The sequence below is a fragment of the Solenopsis invicta genome, chromosome 7 (assembly GCF_016802725.1).
Source record: "Solenopsis invicta isolate M01_SB chromosome 7, UNIL_Sinv_3.0, whole genome shotgun sequence".
NCBI lineage: Eukaryota > Metazoa > Arthropoda > Insecta > Hymenoptera > Formicidae > Solenopsis > Solenopsis invicta.
Genome location: NC_052670.1, coordinates 16,594,627 through 16,608,781, shown reverse-complemented (window position 1 = coordinate 16,608,781; position 14,155 = coordinate 16,594,627). Strand labels below are relative to the sequence as shown.

At 33.2% G+C, this 14,155-nt stretch overlaps 1 protein-coding gene across 1 annotated transcript in view; it reads left to right on the top strand.

Annotated features, from left to right (window-relative positions):
* Window positions 1-13,875, top strand: part of LOC105200667 (cytochrome P450 4C1-like) — a 46,449-nt gene extending 32,574 nt beyond the window's left edge. The window contains exons 4-10 of the mRNA XM_039451730.1: window positions 4,963-5,154; window positions 6,514-6,586; window positions 11,173-11,299; window positions 11,587-11,668; window positions 11,754-11,866; window positions 11,990-12,227; window positions 13,530-13,875. Coding sequence (XP_039307664.1) covers window positions 4,963-5,154; window positions 6,514-6,586; window positions 11,173-11,299; window positions 11,587-11,668; window positions 11,754-11,866; window positions 11,990-12,227; window positions 13,530-13,870 — 1,166 coding nt within the window. The 3' untranslated portion in view covers window positions 13,871-13,875. The remainder of the gene's footprint in view (window positions 1-4,962; window positions 5,155-6,513; window positions 6,587-11,172; window positions 11,300-11,586; window positions 11,669-11,753; window positions 11,867-11,989; window positions 12,228-13,529) is intronic.
* The last annotated feature ends 280 nt before the right edge of the window (window positions 13,876-14,155 follow it).

Here is a 14,155-nt window from a genome sequence, read left to right as displayed (position 1 = left end):
TCTCTTTTTCTGTTCAAAGTAACTTTCCTGAATAGATTTTACTGTCTTGGCTCTTTCGATCGCTACTTTTAAGGATGATATTCCCTCTAACTGAAGAGTTCTCCTTATGAAACCTTCCGATATCGCAGAAACAAATTGTGCACAAGCAATTTTGTCCCGAACGGAATGTGGACATTCGGGATACGCAAATTGAGACAATCTCTTAATTTCTGCCCCAAAAGCAGCAAAATTTTCCCCAAACTTTTGTTTCCTATTCGTAAATTCACAGTAACTTTGTAGAGAATGAATTTCCCCAAATCGCAATTCTAATTTCGATTTTAATTCCGCGAATTTAAAATTATACAAATCTTGAACATTTTCTAATACCGCGCGAGTTTTTTCTCTTGAACACGAAACGAGCACGGCAATTTTCGTCTCCTCATTCCAACGACTCGCCCGAGCAATTAAGTTAAACTGCGAAAAGAATTCACGTAACGGAGTACTTCCGTCAAAAGTATCTGGTTTTAATTTAAGACCCGACTCGTTGTTTAACAAAATTCGAGAGGTTTCCTCCTCTCCCGTGATAACAGTTTCTCTCTCAAGAGGCAAAATGTTCTGATCGCGTGCATCTCTGGTTTTATTAGCGACACTATTACAAGAAAGACTTAGCTGGTTTTTCTGAAGATGCCGGAGTTCCATTTCTCGTTGTCGCAGAAGCGTCACAAGATCCTCCTGCTGCCGTATCTGTAGCGCGCGCTCTTCGCGCATCTGTTTAAGCTCCTCCATCGCCGTCCGAAGAAGCGTCTCCGCGCTCGACGTTTCATTTTCAACACTTTCAGGAGTCCGCTCAATTTCCGTTGTTAACATTGCATGCCCGGCGTCTCCTGAGGAACGTGTGCAGATCCTTCGGCGTGGGGTATTTGTAAGAGGCATTGTATGTCGTTTCTCTCTGTCCGTCCGGTCAGATCCCGGACGAGCCCCCAAAATGTTACGAGCAAAAGGGGTACTTGTTCACTCGCGTTCTCACTCCGGAAAAGAACTAGACTTCTTTATCAAACACAAAATCACTTTTATTGTTAACTACCAAACACGACCATATCATCACACACCAAACTCCAAAATCACAGACAGCTCCTTTTTTTTAATAAACAAGGCCGTTGTCAAGGAATACGCTTTACGGCCTTATTAACACCGCAGCTCGAACTCGCCTCGCAGGGACGGCTCGGCTCGTAACACTTTTACAATTGCTTACATTAAATAATAAGAAGACATTTCATAGAGGAAAAATTTTTCATGAATTTTATCTTTGTAAATTACTAAAAATATAATACGTCATATAGCACAGAGTCAGGTTTGGGTAATTAGTTAAAAAGTTAATAACTTTTAACTTAATTAATTTTAACTTTTAACTTTAATTATTTATTCTTGACACATAATTTTTCAAAGTTTTTAACTTACAAGGAAACGCAGGGAAGTGTCCGCCTCAGATTAAAACGAGCTTTTAATATGTTGTAGTACAGATAAAAATAAGAGACACGTATTTTTTTATACGTGCCCATACGCACTTTAAGAGGTTGAAACACCCCTTTGAAGAAAATCGGTTTTTTTCTTTCGAAGTGTATACCGTCGAAATTATAAGAGATAGAAAAAAATGTTTTGAATGAAAGTTGAATGGCTCAAAGAGTAATTTATAACAAAAGAAAAAAAAATTTTTTTTTTAATTTTTTTATTACTTTCCCCCACCACTTACTTATTTTTTTCAAAATTTTTATTTTTTTTATAAGCAAAATAAAGCTTATTTTATTACGAATTCAACGGTATATGATAAAGTTACGATACAACATTCCCATTTTCTAAAAATAATTAGAAACCTCTCTATACGCGCACCCGTCCGCGCGTTCGTGCGCTACGGAAGTGACTTCCTCCGATTTCGACGTTCCCCTTTAACATGTTGTATAGATTAAAATAAGGGAAACGTAGGCTACAACAATTGTTATAAATTTAATTATTTCAAATCATCTTCTAGACCTGCTATTATTTTATAAAAATTTAATTTATGTATTTTTTAATTTTTGCAATACAAGTTTTAAAATATTAATTAGACTGAAAGTGACAAGACAAAAAATCGAGTTGTCTCACGAATAGAAGTATATGGCAAACTATGGACTTGAACATAACCCTTGTGGAAATTTATCCGGACGTTCCATAAGTTAGTACTGGCCCCGTATGGGCATTACTGAGAAATCCAAAATAAAGTTTGCCAAACTCAAGGCCATTTAGAACCCAGTTAAGATAGTATAACTTAGGCTTGCCTAGTTACAACCCGTATAGGACCCAGTTTGGTTTAGATTTTTCTCCCAAGGCAGTCGTACTTAGGTTTGCCCAGTTACAGCCCGTATAAGCCCCAGTTTGGTTTAGATTCTTTTACCAAGACAGTCATAGGCTTGCCCAGTTGTAGTCCGTAAAATACTCAGTTTGGATTTTATTCTAAAATAATTATACTTAAAAAATTTGTTTAAATAAAAATTTCTTTCTTGTAAAAATAAGCAAAATTTAACTAAATCGTTTTGTAAATCTAAAAAAATTATTTTTTTATAGAAAAAAATTACTTTTTGTTTTATCGCATTAAAACTCACGATCAGATCAACAAAGATGGTTAAAAAATAACAATTTGAAATAAGTCCGGAATGTAGAAAAACATTATTGATATAAAAAGCACGTGGCAAAAATCAATTTTGCAATTCATTTGTTTATAACAATTATAACAACTATAACAATTAAGAAGCATCATATTTGTTTTTTTTAGTAATTTTTCCAATAAAATTGGCGCAATCAGTTTTTCTCTACAGTCAATCTTTAATAATTTGTTTATAACAATTAGTTGCAAAATAAGTTTTTGCAACGTGTTTTTTACGTTAATAATGTTTTTTTATACTCTAACACTATTTTCAATTGTTACTTTTTGACTATCTTTACTGGTTTGGGCATGGGCAAGAACGGATTTTAATTATTTATATAGTTTATATAATTCATTTTTAAAATATCTAAAGCTAAACAATCAAAGGGCTAATGTTTGCGCAATACTCAACACGCAAGTTTTTTCCTGTTCAAATCAGCTTTAGTTCAAATTTAACTTTTTATTAACGATATTACAAATGTACGATTAGCTCAGTGTCAGCGTGTTAGATTATGGTTCCACAGATCTTGGGTTCAAATCCAGGCAACGCGTTTTTAAAAATTGTAAAATAATACGCAATTGTAATTAATGAAATAAAATTTTATATGCGAAACAGTAATAAGATAGTAATACAGATATAAGCTATAAAGATAGTAAGATCCGTTAATAAAAATTTAAAAATCTTTTTTTTGTTTTTAAAACTAAAAGAAAAACGAGCTCAGACTTAAATTTTTGTATTGACCCAAGTTTGAAAATTAATACAAGCCCTGAAAAAAAAAAAAACGTGACAATCCAAAGTTGGGCCAAGATAGATAACTTAACTTGGGCCTCAAACAAAGTAAGGAAAGCTAACCTGGACCAGTTTACAGCCTAGACAGAATTTCCACACGGGAAGTGTGGCGAGTTAAAGTTAAGAAATTATATCATAAAAGAGGTAACTTTGATAATGATGAGGTATCGCCATAGTATAACACTTTTTGAATTTTTCTTATAAATTTTTTTACTCCAGAGAAAAAACTGAAAAAATTTCCGGTAATATTGAAAAAATAAAACGGATTTTTTCCCAAGCCTTTAAAACTATAGTATAATTCCTAATAGAAAAATACATTTTAGATAAAAAAGAATTTGTTATAATAATTTTAATAATAATAATCCAAAGCATAAAATAGAAGAATGTAAAATGTTAAAAAATAAAGAAAGATTTTTTTTTTTTTTTATGAAAATATTTATCTCTTATTCTTATATTTTACAACAGAATTTTATGGTGAATAATTTTATTTTTTAATAACATAAAAGATACTTTCTTTAATGTGAGAAAGTATAAAATTATGTTAAGTATAAAATTATGTTTAAATATTAAATTATGTTATAAGATACAATTAGAATTCATCAATAAGGATAGTAACTCACTTTAGATAATTATTTCAATAAGAGCTTCACATTAGAGAAAGTTTCATTTACGTTATTAAAAAATAAAACAATTCACCATAAAATTCAATATTAAGAATAAGAATAAATGTTTTCATAAAGAAAGAAATCTTTCTCTATTTTTGAACATTTTACATTCTTCTATTTCAAGCTTATTTGGATACAAAATTATTATAACAAATTCTTAAAAAAAATTTTATTATTTTAGACTGACTGGACAAAACTACGCATAAAAGTATTCATTAAATGGTGCGTTTCCAAGATTTAAGTGCTAATGCAAAGATTTCTGAAAACATAGATTATTTAAGGAACATTTTAACATAATACAGAATTTATTTTTTTGCTTTTCCAAATCTTTATATGTTAATAATGAGAAAGTTTGTATTGTTTGTTATATGATTTCTTTAATATTTCTACATTTTCTGTAGAAATTTCTGTTCTTTTCTGCGAATGAGAGTTCTATCTCTTGTCGAAATTTTCTGTAAATATAATTTTCATTGTAAAATAATATTTTTCGCATCGTTACGACGCATAAGATTATTGTATGTACGGTATCAGCAGTGCGAAGTTGCACAGGCAACTAGGGAGCGGCGAGCCGGGTGAGCGCTTCCAGGCGCGCGGTTCACAGACGTATGTCTTTTTAAAAATCGGCGCTGGTTGGATTAGCTTTACTTACTAATTACTGCTTTATTAAGCATTAGCAAGGAATAACGCTATATAATTAGTGGGCGCTTTTTAAGAAACACCCTGTATATCTCTTTTTGCTTGTTTTGTTGGCTTTTTATTCTTTTCTTATTTGTATTTTTAATTTTGTTGCACTTTTTTATCTTTGCAATGTTTTTATAATATTAATATATCACATTTTAATAATATTTTAGGTGAACAATGGTCCCACGACAGAAAACTCATCAGGTCATCATTTTATAAGCAGATGTTAAATCATGCTATTATACAAAGTGAAAAAGCTGAAATCTTAATAACGCGTCTCGAAAGGAAAATAGAGGAAAATCCAGGAGAAGCTATTGATATTTGCCCCTTCATGTTCAATTGTACTCTTGATATTATCTGGGGTAATATATCATTTTTTTTCAATTTACAATATATAATATAAGATTACAATATTTTTCACAAAAAAAAAACACTTGTTAATGCATCACGTTATATATGTATACCACAATTATGTTATTAATTATTTTAAAAAAAGTGAATAAGATATATGAAACAAGTTGAAATTAAGAGAATGGCCATACTTCGGTGAAAAAAAAAGAAATGAACATAAATATTTAATTTAATAAATTTAAGGCCGATAAACGAGCAATAACGATTGTCACTTATAAAATATTTATTCCGTTACAAAGTCAGTGGGACGTTTCGGACTTACTTGTTCTTCTTCAGCCGTGTACGAGTTATTTACATGATTTCGGATCGAGACAAATTAGATTTCTCCGTATTGAGTGTATGTCCGGATGTTACAATCTGTCCGTCATTTTTACCATGTTGACATGATGTGGATGTTCCGTAACGCTAATTCATTGGTGAGATGACGTTTTGTAAATGCGTGTCTCTGTGCGAATTTTAGTGTCAACAGGTGTCATAATTTGGGTAGATCAACAATAATAATACTATGGGGGAAGCAACAAACGAAGAACGGAGCGTGTCCGTTTTGCTCGATGTTAAATCTGAAACTCAGATCGCTCCGTTCTTCGTTCGTTGCTTCCCCCATAGTATTATTATTTATCCTCAAACTGCCGCACTATGTTGATCTGTCCAAATTATGGCACCTGTTGACACTAAAATTTGCACACAGAGACACGTATTTACGAAACGTCGTCTCACCAATGAATTAGCGTTACGGAACATCTACATCATGTCAACATGGTAAAAATGTCGGACAGATTGCAACATCCGGACATACACTCAATACGGAGGAATCTAATTTGTCTCGATCTGAAATCATGTAAATAACTCGTACACGGCTGAAGAAAGACAAGTAAGTCCGAAACGTCCCACTGACTTTGTAACGGAATAAATATTATATAAGTGACAACCGGTAATGCTCATTTATTGGCCTTAAATTTATTAAATATGTATACAATAGGAGCGTAGAAAATTTATTTAATATATATTTAAATTCTGAGGTATTAATTTTGTTAGCGTAAATTACCTTTTTAGAATAGCAAATAATCTTATATTATCAAAGTGGTAACATATAATAATATTATGAGTTTTATGATAAAATATTGTGATTCAGTAATAAATGTCAATAGAAAATGTATTCTCACGATCAAATTCTTATTTTGCAAGATTTTTTATTTTATTCAAAAAAGGATGTTGCAATATTGTTATATTTAACAATAATAAAAATTTAGTTTAAACCTAGCGTTATAAAATATATAACAAAGATATCAAAAGTATCAATTATGTTGCAGAAACGGCAATGGGTGTGGATTTACGTGCTCAAGAACCAAATATAGTAACCGAATATACAACAGCAGTACATCAGTTAGTTCTATTAATTCTATACTTTTATATTTAATTTTATATTTAATTAATAAAATAACTACCATTTTACCGCTTAATATTATGAAAAAATAAGTTTAAATTATATATTATATTGTATATATACAGGGTATCAAAAAAATTTATGGTTTTGTGGGTTGATAGAGCAAGTCAAACTGAGAAGAAAAGTCTTTTACCATTTATCATTATTCGCAATAGTTGCCGAAATAAAAATTAGTAAAGTTCGTCAAATAATTGCGTATTTTCCCCACCCACCGCACCCGGAAACCGCCCGTCCGTCGCCAAACCATAGGCAGCCGGCAGGCGGCGCGGTGAGAAGGGAGAAGCAGCGATAGCTGTCTTACTTCGAGACCCTCTAATAAGAGTCTGGCCAACAAAGATCCGATTTTAGAGCGTTTTGATTGGTCCGCCATTTTTTCTCTAATCTAAAAGGGGGTAGCTTCAGCGCAAGCGTATAATATACAAATGTATTTAATTTTCTGTCTTGACTCGACACCTAGTCGATGGTCTGCTCTTTTTAATTGTATTCTTTGTACAGTTTATCTCTTAAAATATCATTTATTATTAATAAACTATTAAATGTAATGCATATTGAATTTATAATTAATGAAGATTTGATTACATAGTAAATTTAATCTATATCTTAAAAGTAAGGTTATATTATTTTATGCTGATTATATTTTATGATAGTATAAAATTAAAGATACTTACCTAATAATCTCAATATAAAAATCTTCGAGAGAATTCAATTTGCAAGAATTTTGTTCTTATTGCTTTCCTTTTAATTATTCTACATACGCATTGTATGTACATACGGACAAAGAAAGCTGATGCATACGATACAGACTGAAACTAGATGATATCATATGATATTCACGTCATTAGAGAAAAAATGGCGGACCAATCAGAACTCCTCAAATCGAAGTATATCGAAATACTTGTGATGGCCAGACTCTTATTAGAGGGTCTCTAGTCTTACTCGCCTCACCGTGCCGCTTGCCGCGGCTGCCGATGGTTTGGCGACGGACGGGCGGTCTCCACGTGCGGTGGGTAGGGAAAATACGCGCTCATTTGACGACTTTACTACTTTTTATTTTGATAAGTATTGCGAATAATGAAAAATGATAAAGGACTTTTTCTCTCAATATGATTTTCTCTATCAAGCCACGAGAGAATAAGTTTTAATTTTCTGACACCTTGTATATACATATATACAGGGTGTCAGGTAACTACCGCCCGTTGTTTCGTGGGTTGATAGATCAAGTAAAACTGAGCAGAAAAGTCCTGTACCATTTATTAATATTTGCCATAGTTAACGAAAAAAAAATTAATAAATTCTGCGAATAAGCGCGTATGACTGCGCGCAAGGACCGTCCGCCGGTCGCCAAACCGTAGGCAACCGCGGCTGTTGGCGCGGCGCGATGAGGAGGAAAAAGCAGCTACTGCTTTGCAGCTCGCGGCTGCGTACGTTTTGGCGACCGGCGGGCGGTCCTTGCGCGCGGTGATACGCGCTTATTCGCAGACTTTATTAATTTTTTTTTTCGTTAACTATGGCAAATATTAATAAATGGTAAAGGACTTTTCTGCTCAGTTTTACTTGATCTATCAATCCACGAAACCACGGGCGGTAGTTACCTGACACCCTGTATACTTGTGTACATACACACACACACACACACACACACACACACACACACACACACACACACACACACATCCACACACAAGGTGTCCCAGACCAATGTATAAAGATTATCACGATGAGGTAGAAGGGATCGAGATAAATGAAAAAGTCTAATACCATTTTGCGATATTTGCAATAATTTTTGTGTAATAAAACATTAAGGTGAGCCGAATAAGAGCGCGCGGAGAGACAAGCGGTCACTCGTCAGAGCCGTAGGACCGCCCACTGTGGCCCGATTGTAGGCGACGGTAAGTGGCGCGCGGCGAGGGAATGGGTAGCTTGGCACCGCACCGCGTCGAACCGGGCGGTCTTACGGCTCAGGCGACCAACCGTTTGCCTTTTCGCGCGCTCTTATTTGGCTGACTTTAATATTTTATTACACGACAATTATTGCAAATACCGCAAACTGCTATTAGACTTTTTGATTTATCTCGATCTCTTCTACCTCATCGTAGTAATCTTTATACATTGGTCTGGGACACCCTGTATATACATACACACAGGGTGTCTGGAAACTAGAGAACTTACTGCTTTGACAACATAGAGGAGATGAAAAGGGACAATAAAGTCTTATATACCATTTTGCAATATTTGCTATAATTATAGAATTATAAAATAAAACGTATGAGCCAATGTGTGGTGACGCCGCGCCATCGCGCCTAGTTCGTAGGTAAGAACGTGCGACGGGACAGATGACGCGTCGTTATTTGAATTTGCATGGCGCAACGGTCTAAATTCGCCGTACCGCGTGTACATACACTGCAAAAACAAATGTGTAATTTTAGCTAAAGCGTCTTCTTATACATTTGATAAATAACATAATTGATTTTTGCAAACGATGTACAGTCGTAAGCTAAAAGGTTGCAACATATTTTCTTCATTGCCATCAATCGGCAAACGTAATTGGTTGGATCCACAGGTAAGAACCAATTACGTTCGCCGTTTGATGAGCAAGTCTACATTCCAAAAATCATCGAAGAAAATGTGTTGCAACCTTTTAGCTTACGACTGTACATCCATGGAATTTGATTCTATCCATGGGGAAATTTTCCAAACTAAGAAGTCGCTATCTTTCTACATACTTATAGTTTATGATTAAAGTAACGACCAATAAGCTCTACTCGTTACATAAACTGCGAGTACGTAGAAAGTGGTGACTTCTCAGTTTAAAAAATTTCCCCATGGACAGAATCAAATTCCATGGGTGTACACGCGCTGCGACGAATTCAAATCATCGCGTCGTGCAAATTCAAACGACGACGCGTCATCTGTCCAGCCGCGTGTTCTTGCCTACAAACTAGGCGCGATAGCGCGGCCGCACATTGGTTTATACGTTTTATTTTATAACTAAAACAACACTAGCGCGCGCTACGCGCGCGCTATTTATTTCATTTTATATTTACATATAATTAAATATAAATAATAAGAATTTTAAAAATTATACATTTATAATTAAGATTAATACAGTTCACGATAACAAATGACAGATCATGTTTTTGATAACAGATTTTAAATTATAAAAAGAAATAGTTATCCAATAACCGGGCGCGTATAGCGGTGAGACAGGGCCGGTACAATTCACCGTTCGATATGGGCGATTACGTGAGGTGATCGTAATGATCAGCTGACAGCTCGAACACTATTTTTCATCTCTCCCTCCCCCCTCTCACTCCTGCTCTTTCAAAACCTCTATCCCATTCTCATTCTCATTTTTTTCTTATTTGTTTAACAATCATGCACTGACACTAAAATAATGCTAGAATTAAAAACGATATTTAATTATTTGTCGTCTTCCTTTTAATAATTTTGTACAAGTAAAAAAATATTTCTTCTAAGTCAAAAATAGCGTATTTAAAATACGTGATTGAAAAATAAAAATGCAGAGTGAAAGAGGAAAAGAGAGAGACGAGTTCGATGAAATTTGAACGTTTATACTTACTTCATCATCCTGCACAGCAATCAGCCTTATCTTCACAAAGACAGAATATCCATTAACTCAAGATTTTCCTCTTTTCTTCTTAAATCACATCATTTGTCACATACACTGCAATCATTCTCTTGATTGAAAAATACTAACGCATCACTTTATACAAATCACTATCGTCAACTTGATATTTACATCGTCCTGATATTTACTTTTTGATGTATTTACCCTGTACATTCAGACACTTATCTTTTCTCTTTACAAGTCCTTGAAAGCTGGTGGCAAAGAAGTCTTTTGGTTGCTGTCGCAGCCTCTTGGATTACGGCATCTTGGATTAGTTTCAAAATGACGGCCACCTAAATGCTATTTTAGGGGCCCAAACATATAAAAATCCTTAGTGATTTTCATCTGTTTGGGCCCCTAAAAAAGTATTTGGGTGGCCGTCATTTTGAAATTGATGATGCCGTAATCCAAGAGGTTACACGTTGGCCGCAATAGAGCAACCAAAAATGTTCTTTGCCGCCGGCATTCAAGGACTTGTAAAAAGATGGGATAAGTGTCTGAATGTACAGGGTGAATATGTTGAAAAGTGAAATAAATATCAGAAAGTTACTTTGATTATTATTGTCTCTATTCAGTTTTGCGACTTATATATTGATTGACCCTAATATATATATTGTTACAAGCCGAAGTTCTCGTTCACTCACACTTACACTCCCGAAATGAACTTAACTTCTTAAATAGCCATGAGACCAATACGTCCATCAGACAAAACGGCTGCACACAAAATCAGCTGACAACTTGTTTTAATAAACAAGCCCGTTGTCCGGGAGAACGCTTCGCGGCCTTATTCACACCGCAGCTCAAACTCGCCTCGCAGGGACGACTCGGCTAGGGACATAACGATATAAAAATTACATATACAGCTTAGTAAATTAAATCGTACCTTGATACTTTCAGAATATCCGAATTAACAATGACACGATTTTTTCAACCGTGGTATTGGATTAACTGGTTGTTCTATTTATCACCTAAAGGAAAGCAGTATAAATCAATACTTAAGACATTGCATGAATTTACGAAACAGGTAAAGAAAAAAGAAATATAAAATATTGCAGCGTCAAAGTTTTATTAAATTTTTTACATTGTTTTGTTTAAAATATTTACACACTTCATCATTTTTTTAATAATTAGTTCTCATTTAGCTCTTATTTCATGAAAGGCTGTCATCGTGGGGATCGCGTATTTTGACTATGTGTATTAAGAGTTAATAGTGTAATATTCAGTTTGTAATTTGTATGAAATTATGTAATATTAGAAGCTTTGTAGCACGCGTCTGTTTTTTTCTAGTATAATAAACGTGATAAATTCTAGGTGATATATAGGAAACAAGCAGAAAGGCAATCTCAAAACAGCTATACCAAATTTGAAAATGATGACGATGAATTTAACATAGGTACTGTTGTAAATTATAATTATACAACATACATTTTACATGTTCCTTCTTTCTTATTCTTACTTAATAAAATTTGTTGTATTAGGTAAGCAGAAAAGGAAAGCGTTCCTAGATCTATTATTAGATGAGAATGAGAAAAACGACTCTCCCTTGACCGATGATGAGTTGAAAGCGCAAATTGACACGTTTATGTTTGCGGTGAGATGTTCAGAATTAAAATTAAATTTGTCAATTATTTTATATAAACTTTTTTCTTATTAGAATAAGACTCGATAATGTATTTATACAAGTACGTGTAAAATAATATGAAAATGATAATAGGGACACGACACAAATGCCCTTGCTCTAATTTGGACACTGTTTCTCTTGGGCAATAACCTTGAGCATCAGGAAGAAGTTCACAAAGAACTGGAAACAGTTTTCGGAGATTCAGTGACACCAGCTAGCCAAGAGCAATTATCACAATTAGAATATCTAAATAGAGTTATAAAAGAATCACACCGAATACTACCAAGCGTCCCGTTAATTACGAGAAAACTAGTAGAAGATGTAAAATTAGGTAAGACATAATTTCATTTCACAATTAGAAAAAAATTTTATGGAATACGTTTTGTAAATTTATTTGTAAAGCAGTTAAATAATGGTTCTTTTTTTTTAGATTTAATGCTTAAAAACTTAAAGAACTTAATGAATAATGTTTTTATTCTTTATGAAGAACTAAACAAAAGCAATTTCTCTAAAGATAAATAAGTTTCTAGACAAATAATTAAACTTTAATTATACTAAAGATAGTTAACATTATAATCTCACACAAAAGCTCAATTTTCAGATCACAAAAATATTTATATCGACTAAGATAACATTACAGGCACACAAAAAAATAAGTGTCATGTCCGAGACACTACATTTATGTATCCCTATGTATTTTGACGTCTTGAAACCAAATTCGACTTCAGAATTGTTCCATCAGGTCAAGATTTTTTTTACCGGGTCGAATAATGTGTAATTTTAACGAACGTTTAGCAATTTTTAAGTGTAAAAAAAATCTTGATTTAATGAAGCAATTTTGAGGTCATATTTGGTTTCAGAGCCTCAAAATGCATAGAAATACATAGGTTTAATCTTTTGGACATGACACATTTTTTGTGTGTAGCTATGCACAGCCATATATGAAACCAAATATAACGTCAGAATTGCAACATCAGAGCAGGAATTTTTTTACCTGGCTGAATAGTGTAATTTTAACCCGGTCACACTTCCAAATAATAACATAATGGTCACATGGGGTCCATTGGACCGCCCTGCACAAAATCAGTCGTCATGTGCCAGCTTTTTGATATTTTCTCGCAAAAATTTTACTGAACATACCTTGAGGTCTATTCTTTATCATCTAATAATTTTTCTTTAATTAGAATTTAACATAGTGAAAAAAATTCAAATAGAAGAAACTGCAAAATTTGACTTTTTTACAAAAATATTCATAAAATTTTTAATTTTTTAGATAATTCAACAAAAATTTAGGAGTATATTCTCAAGAGAGTATACTTTCAGATAAAAATTAGTTTCATAGAAGGTTGTTCGATTTTGAATGGTCTGTCTATCTTTAAAGTTAGAAGAAGGACGCGGGGGGTCTTTGGATCCCATGTGACCATTACGGGTTAAGGAATATTTGACAATTTTTTGAATGTAAAAAAAATCTTGATCTGATGGAGCAATTCCAAGGTCATATTCGGTTTCTGGACGTTAAAATACATAGAAATACATAGGTGTAATCTCTCGGATATGACACTTTTTTGTATGCCTATGTAATCAATGTATTAAAATTAATGCAATTCATAATAGTTGATCTCTTTTATTTTAGGAAATAATGTCATTCCAAAAGGAATGACTGTAGCAATAACAATAATGTTCCTACATCGGAATCCGGAAATCTGGCCGAATCCGTTAAAGTTCGATCCAGATCGCTTCCTTCCGGAAAATTCTTACAACAGGCCAAAATGTGCTTTTATTCCATTCAGCAGTGGACAAAGAAGCTGCATAGGCCAGCAATTTGCAGCAATAGAACAAAAAATAATATTGACTGCTATTCTCAGAAAATGGAGGGTAAAAAGTGTAAAAACAATAGACACAATAAAGTACAGTGCCTCAGTTCTTTTGCGACCTGAAGAGAAGGTACTTATACATTTTACGCCTAAAAAATAAAGTTTGTACATGTTATTGTTATAATTTTTTTTCTTATTGATTTATAATGTAACATTAATAAATGTTTAAAGTTAAACATAATATTTTGTACTGAATTTTTTTAACATTAAAAATAATATTAAAAAATTCAAACATTTCATTTACATCCAATAGTAGACAAATTATATTAATTATTTAATGCTTTTTAAACGCATCATTGGGTCTGGAAAACTTTGTGCAAAATTTTGATCGCTTATGTTGTGTGAAGAAAGAATGATCGAGATAGAAGATTCGGATTAGGAGAAA